The 13,481-nt window shown below is 34.0% G+C and overlaps 1 protein-coding gene across 1 annotated transcript in view; it reads left to right on the top strand.

Moving 5' to 3' along the window:
* The window catches only part of LOC139686142 (MOXD1 homolog 1-like), an 85,998-nt gene extending 73,700 nt beyond the window's left edge, over positions 1-12,298 (top strand). The window contains exons 7-12 of the mRNA XM_071583322.1: positions 305-468; positions 2,611-2,727; positions 4,167-4,292; positions 6,683-6,873; positions 7,469-7,835; positions 11,449-12,298. Coding sequence (XP_071439423.1) covers positions 305-468; positions 2,611-2,727; positions 4,167-4,292; positions 6,683-6,873; positions 7,469-7,835; positions 11,449-11,667 — 1,184 coding nt within the window. The 3' untranslated portion in view covers positions 11,668-12,298. The remainder of the gene's footprint in view (positions 1-304; positions 469-2,610; positions 2,728-4,166; positions 4,293-6,682; positions 6,874-7,468; positions 7,836-11,448) is intronic.
* Positions 12,299-13,481: the final 1,183 nt, after the last annotated feature.

Below are 13,481 nucleotides of genomic sequence, written 5' to 3'. Positions count from 1 at the left end.
TAAAATTGGAATAAGATTTGAATAAGTTGAATTTGAATGTTTTCAGAATTGAATGCAGTAAAAGTAGCTCTGGAAATTTTGAACTGAGACTCTAAATTGAATCCTAAAATTTGTTGGAATCCTTAATTCAATCCAATACTTGTACAATTCACTTTACTGGCGTAGAAATTATCAGGAATTAAATGTCAATATTCAATACCAACAGCAGTATTTGTACAGGGAACCCCTTGTCAATATAATTTTATCAATAAAAATTCACCAGTGTATTTCCTGCTAATGTCCTCATGCTTGCTTCATTTCTCAGTTCATGACAGCTCTGGTGTGCGAATCCATTACACAGATCATTTGAGGAAGTATGATGGTGGAATTCTGGTGAATGGCATTACAGTGACACCATTACATTTCATACCACCCCTTCAGGAACAGTACACAAATGTGGGTTTCTGCTCATCTGAGTGCACTCGGAAGGTGAGGATTATCTGTATCCCTTTGGGTTTGGATTCCAATTGCTTCATCGAAATGTATTGTATATACAGGGACTAAGCGACAAATAATGAAATTCATCCTTCAAAAGTAATGTGTGTGTGTGTGTATATATATTTTCCTAAAAGTGTTCTCACCCTCTATTAGATATTTGTCAAATATTTAGGCAAGGAAATATTGGCAATGAGTGCCTATTGACGAAAATTTCAACCAGGGAAAATATGGTCTTAAATGTTTAAAAATATTACTGAGAAATAATGAGAATAATAGATAATTAAAGAACGATAATGAATCCTTTCAAACTCAGAAGAAAATCATTCACAGTCACCTGGGGAAATTAACTTCTCATCTTATATATAAGACTCTAAGGTTATGAAAGAAGGATCGTTTCATTTAACTTCAATAAATAAAGTGTGTGATTACTGAAATAAATTTTTTGGATTTTTTTGGACACTTTCTACCAATCGATTCACATCCAAAAGTGATCTTCCTTAATTTATTTTGTGAATAACCAAAGTTTGAACATTCTAATAACAACTGAAAATATCTCCAGCAGGTCTAAAAAGCTTTCAATGAACCAATTTAACAATTATAAACGTGCCAATATTGATAGAAAAACCTTTTACAATAGATAATAGGTTGACATGCACATTTAAAAAAATTCAAATAAAGTTTACAAATACATTCAATTGTTTAAAATATATCAAACTTTTACAATTCAATTTCTCAAATACTCACACCTAAAGTTTTCTGTAAGAAATTCAAACATTGCATCAAACTTTGAACTTCAGCACATTAAATATTCAAGTTTTTTTTTTGTTTAAAGGAAATTTTGCAAAATTTACTTTTATTCTGCGAATGCAACCTTTTTCCTCGTGGCCTACATTTTACAACATGCTGAGGAATAGCGTAAAGGAGGAGACCTGGTAGTACTGAAAAAAAAACATTTTGAATGACTACAAAAAAACCCAATGTGCTTATGGCATTTTATCATTACGTTAAACTCTTTGACAAACTGAGTACGATATGTTTTAGTTAATTATGTAACTTTTCTCATTTAAGTATTGGAGATGTTTTTGGAGTTATTAATGAACTAATTTATTTATATACTTTTAATTTGATAGCAATTTGACACATTTTCATTTAGGGTTAAAGGAGTAGGGAGGAGAGAATACAGAGCAAGGACTAGATTTCACTGAAAGGACGATGTTAAGAAGTGCATTGACAAATGTCATTGAAAAATAGCCTATGAAATGTACTAAATGACATTTTATTTTTATAGTATTTAGATGATGTTGGAAAGACCAGTTTTGAATGGGTTTCAATTGAGAAAGAAATCTTGAACTAAAATTTATAGGGTATTATTGGATCATTTATTGAATTGATGTGGAATATGCCATAAAGAAAGATCATATAGATAGAAAGTAAATTCAATATTTAGGCCAAAGTTGAGTAATTGGTCACTGTTACTGCAGAGTGCCCATTTCCAACAATAGCCTTCATAGTCCACAATATCATTCTGAATACAGAGTGGCTGGCCATTTAGAAGTTCTGTATTTTTATTGATTCAAGTCTGCAGGTGTTATAAAGTTGGTATTAATTTGAAAAATATATGCTACTGTACCCATACCGAAAGGGCATTGCTCTTTTCTGTCAAAGTCAGAGCAAAGAGTGATCTGGGAGAAGAGACCAAGTTCGCATACCTGGCCTAAATGAATATACTGCTTTGCTTTTTGATTTTCCCTCATCACCTGCTCCAAGAATCATCCCAAATTACATAAGGGAATTTTTTCTCTTCTCGTTTAAATCTCTTCCTGACCCGAATGTTTTGCCGGTTATTTTATCCTATCTATCCTATTCCATTGCATACATAAAAGTTTTTAAGGACAACTTAGTAAAAGTTGATTATTGTAAAACTATAGAAGTTGTATTATGTAATAAAATAATGAGATCCTCGGAAACTATTGAATGAGAAAAATCTTTAAAACCTCTTCATTTCATCTTAAGTTTTCATGATTGTACATGGATAAATATTATGTGAGCTCAAGATTGGAAAATATTTTATTACTTTCTCTGCTCTAAGGTTTACTTTTTATTGATTGGTTGTTGCATGCATTTTTTTGGCAGATGCTTCCTGAGGTCGGTGTTCATGTGATTTCTGTACTACTCCATTCTCATCTTGCTGGAAGGAAAATGAGACTACGGCATCTGCGCGGTGGCAAAGAGCTTCAGCCTATTGTTGAAGTATGTTCCAAACCCATTTTAAAACTTGGAAAACTTTACTTTATATCCAAGAAAATATTTAATTTTTATTTTATTTGGGGGATATTATGATTGAAATTACTTTTTAATTGAATAATTAATAGACTTTTGATGGATTCATGAATTAACCAAGGCTACACTTTTAAATCCCTCTTAACATGACCCCAAATATCCTTCCCCCAATGCTATTAGAATAGCTCATTCTCTAGGTCTGCATATCTATACCTCCCATAGTTTCATCCAAAATGCCAGTTTTTTTCCTTCCTTTATCTAGTCATGGCTACCACCTACCTTGAAAATTTAGAAAGCCAGGAAAAGTCAGAAAATTAATTTTGGGGATGGAAAACCCAGAAAAGCGAGGGAAATAAGAAATATTCAATAGAATTTCTATATTATGAGAAACGAATTTGCACTTTTCCACAGATTTATAAAATCTGTGAAAAAGTTCAAATTTGTTTCTCATAATGACGAACTTCCACTACATCATGCCTGAATCTGTTGAAGAATTTCTATAATATATAATATGTTATTATAAGTTGAAGAAATATTTGCATGCAATAATCGGGTTATAAATGTACCAAGATGTTCAAAGAAGAAGGGATATAAGAACAACAATTGCATAAGGAAGAGAATATTTCACAGGAAGGCAGAAATTAATAGGGCATTGGTTAAAGATGTTAAGAAAAGCTTGCCAAAATTTTGATATGAAACATTGTTATTTATGGCATGGAGGCAGTGTCATTGAAACAAGATAATGGAGGATTATGGAAATATCCATATTAATAGAATAATAATGGAAAGATGAATTGGCAGCTTTTGGATTGTGGGTGTTGTGAAAGATGGAAAAGGTTAAGTTGAATGAAAGGAAAAGAAATGAGGAAGTGGAGGAGAAGTGGGCATCGTCTGGAGAAATCTAAAAGAGGGAGAAAAGATGGATTCAGAGAGTGTTAATTGGCGATGTGATGTTGACGACTATGATGAAGGGGGAATTAGACAAACAAGGTAGGAACAGGAAAAGGATAGGACAAAATGTTGGACAAAATGAAAGGAGATAGAATTTATGAAGAATTGAAGAAAAATTTATTGCAGGGTGGGGTGTCAGGTTTTGTCCTGCTTGGTATGGTAATAGGTAGGTCTGTGCCCATTCAGAAATTTACCATAAATGGCAGACTACCAAATAATGCTTACAATTTTCTTTCATTTATTAAAGCTATTTACCATCATTTGGTTGTTATTTGCTCCAATGTGATGAAATTATGTCACACGATCCTCTCTGCTGTAAAAGTATTGCTCTGTGAGATGTTTTACTTCATGTTTAATATAATTAAACATGAAGTAAAATAAATCATATTATGTTTATAAATTCAACAGCTGGGTATTTCTTGTAAAAGGTACTCATGCTAACCATGTGTAATTCTCAGGACAACAGATATGACTTCAATTATCAGCAGACCAGATCGCTTGCTAAAGAAGTTAAGGTTCTTCCTGGTGATGAGCTGGTGACTGAGTGTGTTTACCAGACAATTAATAGAACTGAACCAACATTTGTAAGTATATAGCAAAGTTTGGCAGGGTGTATTTAAATTGTCAAAAACTGTGCATTCTTAAATCACTACTGATAATGTTGAACATGAAAACAATATATCTTTCTTCAAATTTTTAGTTCATATTAACTTCTTGGACTCTCATGGCAACTGAGAAAAAGATGCAGTGTATTTTATCTGTAGTTAATATCATCATAGTTTCATTGAATTTTGACCACTTGAGCGATCCAGGAAACATAATTTACACTGAGATCTGCAATACTTTAAGCAACCGGAGCATCCATCCGGCAAGTGGAAAGATCCGGAGTCCAAGTCCCGGTCCAGGAAATATTTTTACCCTTGTAATTTGCCTGATTCCCCCTTCCCCACCTCTACTACATTCGTCCTTTATATGTGTTCCTTTCCCTTTTCCTTATATGTATTTTCCATGTGAATGAGTATTTGTTTGCCGTTTGGCAGGATTTCGTGTTTGAATGTGTATTAGGCCAATGTGGCTCGTCTCTTCTTCTGGCTGTACGTGCCACAAAACACACTGTTCTTATCCTTTATGATGTTGTATGATTGCTAAACTACTACCTTTCCTCTTGTGCGTTGTCTATTTCTCCTTTGGTGGGAGAAACGGCTCCCTAATGCTATCTCTTGGCCAAAGAATCGGGGCACTCGGTTGCTTAAAGCATCGCAGATCTCAGTGTAAATTACATTTCCTGGATAGCTCAAATGGTCAGAGCAGCCGCCCGGCAAGTGGAAAGATCCAGAGTTCAAGTCCCAGTCTAGGAAATATTTTGACACTTGATGATTTTCCTAATTCAGCCTTCCCCACCTCTACTGTGTTCGTCCTTTATATGCGTTCCTATCCCTTTTCCTTTTTCAATTTTCCATGTGAATGAGTATGTATATATATATACATATACATACTCATATATATATATATATATATATATATATATATATATATATATATATATATATATATATATATATATATATTTATTTATTTATTTATTTATTTATATATATATGCACACACACGCAATATTCAGGTACAACAACAAATATTGCAACAGTTTTTGAATGGCCATAGATATTCAAAGGTGGATATTTTGAACCATTATATTACATTTTATTTACATTCAAAATAATATTCATTGAGTTTTAAATGAACATATTAGAATTTCTGGGCTATACTTTTTGGGCTCTCATATCCTCTTATATAATATGCAGGCAACATCATGTATTTTACATGACTAGCAGTTTTTTTATTTAAATTCCTAGAGGATGCTTTACAGAAAAGATTAAATAAATTGGTGATTTGTATTTTTTACATTTCTGGGCTATATTGTTTACTTTAATGAGAAGTCTATCATTGAGATAGCTTAGCACCTCTTTAGCCTTAGAGCTCATTGGGGAGGCTCCTATTGATAGCGAAAGCCTTATATCACTGAGATAACATCTGAATTTTCTGTTGTTAGGAACATTGCTCTGCTATTCTCTTCAGTGCCCATCAAGTTCCAGCCCAAAAACCGTGTAAACAAGAAAAGTTTTTTGTGAGTTTGAGTGATTTGAACACCTGAAATGTCAAACTTGCCAGAGAATGAGAAACAACTTCTCACATGTTTCAAGTCTTTGTGTTCAAGTAATGGTAAGAGAGACAGTACAGTTTTCACTATAGGATAGTTGACTTATTTGGAAAGATGCTAAATGGAACATATTATAGCGCCAGAGTGCATGGGGATGCTCACTGGCTAATATGCACCACTCAGTACCAATCTACATCTCACCAGAGGGTGTCTGAATGCCATCACTGGCTAGTCCCCACCATTAGTGGTGAGGCCTTTCCACTTACAAAGTTAGTGGGACCACAAATGTTCATGTGCCAATTTTGCATTTAAATACATGTAAAGGAGAGGTTTACCATTCAATAATGCTGTTAAAGTTTTCTCTCTGCCATGGGCCAGATACTGATATGATTTTGCATCAAAGCTTAAAGGACTCACCTTGTGTTCATCATTTTAATTTTGGGGACTTTCAACAGAACATACTAGAAATAAATCACTCATGAAATTGGGCAGAGGACCTTTCCGTTGCTGTCCCAATTTTTCATGTAAATTCTCTGGGCTCATCTTTTCCCACTAGCTTTGTCTTCTTTGCAGCATATTACTTTGCATTAAATTGAATTGGCATCATGTATATTATATTGACCAAGATGAAATGCCACTCTCAGCAAGCTGCAGAGTACAATCTTGACACTTGGAATACTTAAAAAATTACTTGACCCTCTAAAGCAAAAAGCTAATCTCAAGCAGCCGACAAGATGTATCATAAAAGCTAATTGTTTAATTCATGATTATTGTTTTAAATCCTGTCTAACCAGTTAACTTTTATTCACAATTAAGGGTGGATACTCCACAAAAGAGGAAATGTGCTTGGCATTTATCACCTATTACCCAAGAACATCATTAGCAGCTTGCTATAGTATGGCACCAGTGCAGTTCTTCTTCGAAACAGTTGGTGTGAAAGAATTTTATGAAAAAGACATGGACACAGTTGAAAAATTATTTTTAAAATTAGGAGACTATAGCTTTTTGTAAGTATTATCAAATTCTCTTATTTTTGCAGCATATCCATTTTATCAATATGCACAGTAGTTAATTCCATTCAGACCACACTAACCTTCAGATGAAGATTTCTTTTCATCCAATCATTTCATGTTGGTAACCAAAGTTTATGAAATAATTTGTTACACGCTGCCTCCATGAAATTAAATGAATAAGATTTGCATACACATGTGGAAAAACGGTTTTATGTATTAGTAAAAATATGAACTGTTGTATGTACTCTTCAGAAGGAGCACACACAGTTTTTAATATCATTTTGTCTTTGCTAAATTTTCTCACGATCATTCCTTGGCAACAGCAGCAAACCTTTGCTCCTCCTATCACTTTATTATGACTTCCATTTTTTTACAGTAGTGTATTGATTTTAAGAGCCTTCAAATAAAACTCAACTCTTAGGAAAATGAATTTCGATGGTATTTTGTCTTTTTTTATGTATTGATTACTGATCACACCCTCTTTTGGTGAACGATAATCTTTTGCTCTAAGCTTGACAAGAGCTATGAATGTATCAATAATGTTCATTTTATAATAACTAGCTATTGAAAATAATGTTTTATTCACCAGGAAGGAAACCAAAAGTACAACAGCTCCTTCAATGACATCATCATCAATTCCACTAGTTTCTGATGGCTTAATACCTGGAGATGGGGGACATATCGATGATGAAATTAACCAAAGGGCCATTGAGGAACTTAAAAAGAGAAAAGGCTATTCCTTGGATGAGGGAGAAAGTGTCGGAGGTGGTTCCTCATATCAAATATTTGAGGACTTGGTAATCAAACAACCCACTGAGTTCAGTAACAAAAGCTTCTCCAGGCACTTACAGGAGGTTCCATGGGCAGAGAAACTACTCACTCATCGAATTGAGCAGTCATTTAGATATGGGCAACATATGACATTTTGCCGGATGCGAGATGACCAATTACCTCTGGTAAATATATTAATTTATGGGGACTATAACATGGTAATATATCTCTCAGAAAACTAAATATTTTAAGTAGTACATGCATTTTCATGGTTGGACCATGCATTTCCCAATGATTTTCTGATAAGATCAGAGATATTATAAAATAGAACTAAGTAACTTGTGTAAAATTTCTTTGCTCCACAATTTGCACCAATTTGTGCAGGTACAGGTATCTTGATTTTGAAAATCTGTAGAGTCATTTATCTCTCCCATTACTTTGATAACCTAAATTTTCCCTTCACTGAGGCATATTGTCTTCCTGAAAAAATGATAAATTTAAGATATACCACCCATATTAAAATTAAACTAATGGCAAATTAAAATCCTCTCCTATCCTAATGCCACCCAATGAAAATGAAGTTCATTTCTACATCCTTGAACTTAACAACCCCTACTCAGTTAGTCCTAATGAGATCTGCGTTCAACTGCTCGCAAAATGTCGCAAGATCATCATTCCCTCCTCCTCCCCATTAGCTCACGCTGTCTGCACAACACTAAACCAAGGCATATTCCTTCAAAATTTAAAAGAGATATTCTTTCATCATCCTTATCCAAGAGAGACAATGCATAAATGATCCAAAAATTTACAAGCCCAATGCAATCACATCCAAGATCTTTGAGAAAAAAAGGTGTTGCTGTAAAATAAAATAACTTAGCAAATTTAAAACTAATTCCCAGTCTGAAGTTCGCCTTTTTAAAGAAAACTCCATCACATTTGTAATATGCAGGCATATCATCATATCAAATTTTACTATCGGTTGAGTGGTATCTGACTGGATCATGTCCTTTACCTTTGAAAAAAGCCAGTATGTACAAGTGAAACACCTAAACATCTGATAAAAAATCACTTAAAAGTCACAATCCTCAATTATTGTTTGGGTATTCCCTTGGGGTCCATATTCTACCCTTGTCTCTCTCCTCTTCCCCTTCCAGGTCTTCCCCTCCCAAATCTTTCCCTGCTTCCCCTTTCATCCAGTGTCCTTATTCTGTCTTATTGGAACCTTTCCCTCAGTTCCATTTCTCCCTTGAGAAAGGTGGTTATCACCACTGAAATTTTGGCATACGTGTGTGTTTCTTTTTTGTGTGTTTTTGTTTTAGTTTGCTAGTGCTATCTTGGTGTACATTACACACACACACACACACACACATATATATATATATATATATATATATATATATATATATATATACATATATATATATATATATATATATATATATATATATATATATTATATATATATATATATATACATATACATATACATATATATATATATATATATATATATATATATATATATATATATATATATATACATATATATATATATATATATATATATATATATATATATATATATATATATATATATATATATACATATATATATATATACATATATATATATACATATATATATATATATTTAAATCATAAACAGAGTAATCAACATGAGGGTCGGTTTAGTAGGTGATGGTAGAGTTCACCCAGTACTAAGCCCTATACGGCGTGTAAAATTCACGCATCAGGGTAGGGGGGCCAGTTCCTTTCCCTGTGCCGGTTATGGTTTCCCAGGAAGACCTGGTACCCGAAAAAACACTTTAGCTTGGGTGGAGCTGCAGGTGCCCAGAGTGCCTTGCCCAGGAATCGAACCCGGGACCCTCCGGTCAGCAGTCCAACGCTCTACCCACTGAACTACCGCGACCCATATATATATATATATACTGAAAAATCACATAGCTTGGGTGGAGCTGCAGGTGCCCAGATTGCCTTTACCGGGAATTGAAATACATATACAGGGTTCGTCCGGAAAATAAGTGTACTGATTTTTTCCTGCCGCTCCAGGTGAGCCCAGCACCACTCTGACGGGCTGCGATTGGAGGGGGGTATGTTGGCAAGCGACGCTGAAAAAGGCAGTCGGCTCTGAGCTGTGGTGAACCAGAAGAAAAAATTTGCAAACACTACACTCACATCACTGAACAACTTTCCAAGATTAAATTCCTTTCCCTCCCTTTCCAACCCAAACTCACTAAATGGCTTCACAACATCTTTGTACAAGCAGACATCAACATCATTTTCAGTAAGCCAAATAACTCACGAAACTTGCTGAGTAAATCTAAAGACATAACACCCACATCAGTTAAGTCTAGAATTCACAAGATGAAGTGCAGTTCTAGTCACATAATAAATTGGACCGACAAAATTTGATGCCATTACCAGGTTAAAGGAACACTTAGAACACTAAAAAAATAGGCCACTTAAAAAAATTGGCCATCACCAATCCCATTTACAAAACTTTCCACCATATTGCACTTAAAGATTCATTCCTGATCAGTTTCACACAAACTTTTAAACTCCACAATACCAAGGGTGGGTCCTACACATGCACCGAGACAACATGCAATGAATCAGGAATCATCAACAGTCCTTTCCTTGAATTGGTTCCCGAGCTATATGGGCACCAACTCTACTCCACATCCCTTCCAATCACAAAATATGACTGATATATATATTTATTTATTTATTTATATTTATATGTACTTATATATACATTATATATATGTAAAGATATATATACATACATACATAACCATACATAGAGAATTGCGCCAGGCAAAGGGGCTTTCACAAGGAGAAGGCAGTTGAAGATACGGACATTGAGTAAGGATATTAAGAAAAGACTCGTAAAAACTTTGATATGGAGCTTAGCTATGCATGGCGCAGAAACGTGGTCATTGAAGCAGGAGGATAGACGTAGATTTTATATATATATATTTATTTATATATATATATATATTTATATATATGTGTGTGTGTGGGTGTGTGTGTATGTGTATGTACATATACATATATAGACATATACATATATATATACGTATGTATATATATATATGTATATATATGTATGTATATATACAGGTATATATATATATATATATATATATATATATATATATATATATACATTACATATACATTACCTATACATTCCCAGGCAATCTGGGCACCTGAAGATCCTCCCAAGCTATGTGATTTTTCGGGGACCAGATCTTCCTGGGAAATATATATATATATATACACACATTTAGCCACTGAACAGCCAGGTAAATCAATATCTAACAGGTCAATCCCTTAAGATACACCACAGAGGAAATGAACTCTAAGGTGAAAGCAAAAATCACACCGTACCAATTCTTCGACATAAATTTGTCACGTACCTTGAAGCAATTCAGTCGATCAACACATTCAAGGACCCAGTAAAAATCCATCTCTGAAACACCCTTACTACACTCTTAATGAGTATTTCTCAATCACTTGATTTGCCATGAAATTTTACAAATGCTAAACTAATTTTCTATTAATTTTTTGATTTTTATCCATACATTAATTAATTTCTCATATTTGTATATACTTGATTTTTCTTTGGTGAAACTATGCTATCCATGTATTGTCATCAGAGAAAAAATTATAACTTTATCGTTTGAAATGGTCTCTTTAGCAATTACCTTGCATTACTGTGTCAACAGTATGTGTTATTAGTTTCATTAATATTCATTGATACCCTTTTTGCAGCCAGAGGCCATTCAAAACTTCCCAAATGTAACAGAGGAGAGACCCAGTGAAGAGAGTGTTCTTAAATCGGAGTGTGGGGGAGCCGGTGGACCGATTCAAGGAGCAGCTTCCACAGGGGAAGTGCACAGTTTTAGTGGAGCCGTTGGGAACTCTCAGTATCTTGCCACCAAAGTTTTTAGCCTATTGATGGCATTTGTTATTTACACATGTATACCTTGAACTCAGCTATGTCAGCATACTATATCATGTTAAAATGCATATTTTACTATTTGTCATCTCAGCATGCATCACTCCAATGCCATTTTCAGTATAACTGACTCAGTAAGTGCTACATGTAAAGAAAATGTTATTTACAATGCCATGAGTGTTTTGATTTCAGTACACATTGACATTTATTACTTGAAATTGCAGCTGGTAAGTCACAACCAGCCTTTTCTGTGAGGTTGGAATTGGAACTATGGAATTGCCTATGGAATGAATAACTATGATTTCATTTGACACCATCTTTCACCTCATGTGCTTAGCACACAGACTTTTGAGTCAGTAAAGAGGAATTTATTTCATTGTGATAATCATTGCTTTTGTCTGCATTTTGCACTTCACAAAGTCATTTTCATAATCATTCAAAACACGTCTTTCATTTTGCACTAAAATAGAATCGTCTCAATTTTTTGTCTATTTTTTCCCTCAAGTAAATAGAATTTTAGTGCATGATTTTGAATATGATTGAAAATGAGGAATTGCAGTCGTTGAAAATGATGTAAAGGTTGAATGTGATGAGAAAATGGTAGAAGAAGTCTTTGTATATAGTTTAAAATGTGTACGAAGTGTAAATTTTTTACTAACAATAAAAATGAAAGCACTAAATTTTGTAGAGGTACATTTCTTTATCTAAGAGAAACATTTGGGGCATTATCTGAATGAGTTTTTGTATGAGATTAATTTAAATTTTTTATTGAAACCACAAGTGAATGCAGTGATTACCCAAACAGCCAAATAACAGCTTTATAGCATGCAAATAATATTGCACCTGAACAATTTTAACACCTATGCTAGGTTAAAATATCCATGGATAACATTTTCAAACATTATATAGAAATTCAAACGTAGCTATTTGGAAGCAATGCACACATCAAAAAGGGTGTCGTAATTGAGTATGGTTTCACGGTATTTTAGTCAAAATAAAAATGGCAATGATTTTTCTCAATTTAAATGGATGTTCATTGAAAAAGTATCATAAAATTTGCTTGTGTAGTAAAATAAGAACTTAGTAATGGTATTGGTCAGTAAAGAATCAAAATTTGACTACTTTAGCCAGAGTTTTTCAGGTAAAACCCCTTTTAAAATGGTTGGTAAATTTAAGAGGCAGCAAAAATATATCTCAGTGGTGAAATATTTACCTGATTCCAGAATATGATGCCTCCCTCAAGATCATGTACATAGTGTGTCAATTTATAAGTTACTACCACTGTATACATAGTGATGTGCTATGATGTGCAACCCCAGGTGTTTCGCTTGCCAAGCAGGCCTCTTCAGATAAGAATCTTCACACAGAAGAATACAAACTATAAGGGTACAAAAAAAGCTTTATGAAGCCTTTGTGAAACCTTTGTGAATCAATCCTACTCGTACACTCAAGGTTTGCTAGAATTTCTCCTATTTCAGGGATCTGCCAATCACACTAAGGATGTTGGTAGGTAGTGGGAGAAGGTAAGTGCCTATAGGAAACCTGACACCAGGTGTTTTGCCTGCCAAGCAGGTCTCTTCAGAGAAGAATTTTTGCAAACTTCTGATGTGTGTGCGTGAATACGAGTTACAAGAGTCACTGTTATTCCTTAACACACCTGAGTGATCGAGTTGTTGTGAGTCTGTTGCCCTTATTTATTTTTGTTTGTGCATGATTGAGGTTCAGGAGGGTCACTGTTTCCCAACCACAATCGAGTGGTTGAATGCATGATTTTCATTTTTTCCTCTAATTGTTACCTTGTTTTTACCCACCCCTTTAAACAAATCCATTGCCAATCAAGTTCACG

The sequence above is a fragment of the Hetaerina americana genome, unplaced genomic scaffold (assembly GCF_022747635.1).
Source record: "Hetaerina americana unplaced genomic scaffold, ioHetAmer1.1.p SCAF_13, whole genome shotgun sequence".
In the NCBI taxonomy this organism is placed as follows: domain Eukaryota; kingdom Metazoa; phylum Arthropoda; class Insecta; order Odonata; family Calopterygidae; genus Hetaerina; species Hetaerina americana.
The sequence above is the reverse complement of the archived record's forward strand: the minus strand, read 5'-3'. Positions and strand labels throughout refer to the sequence as shown.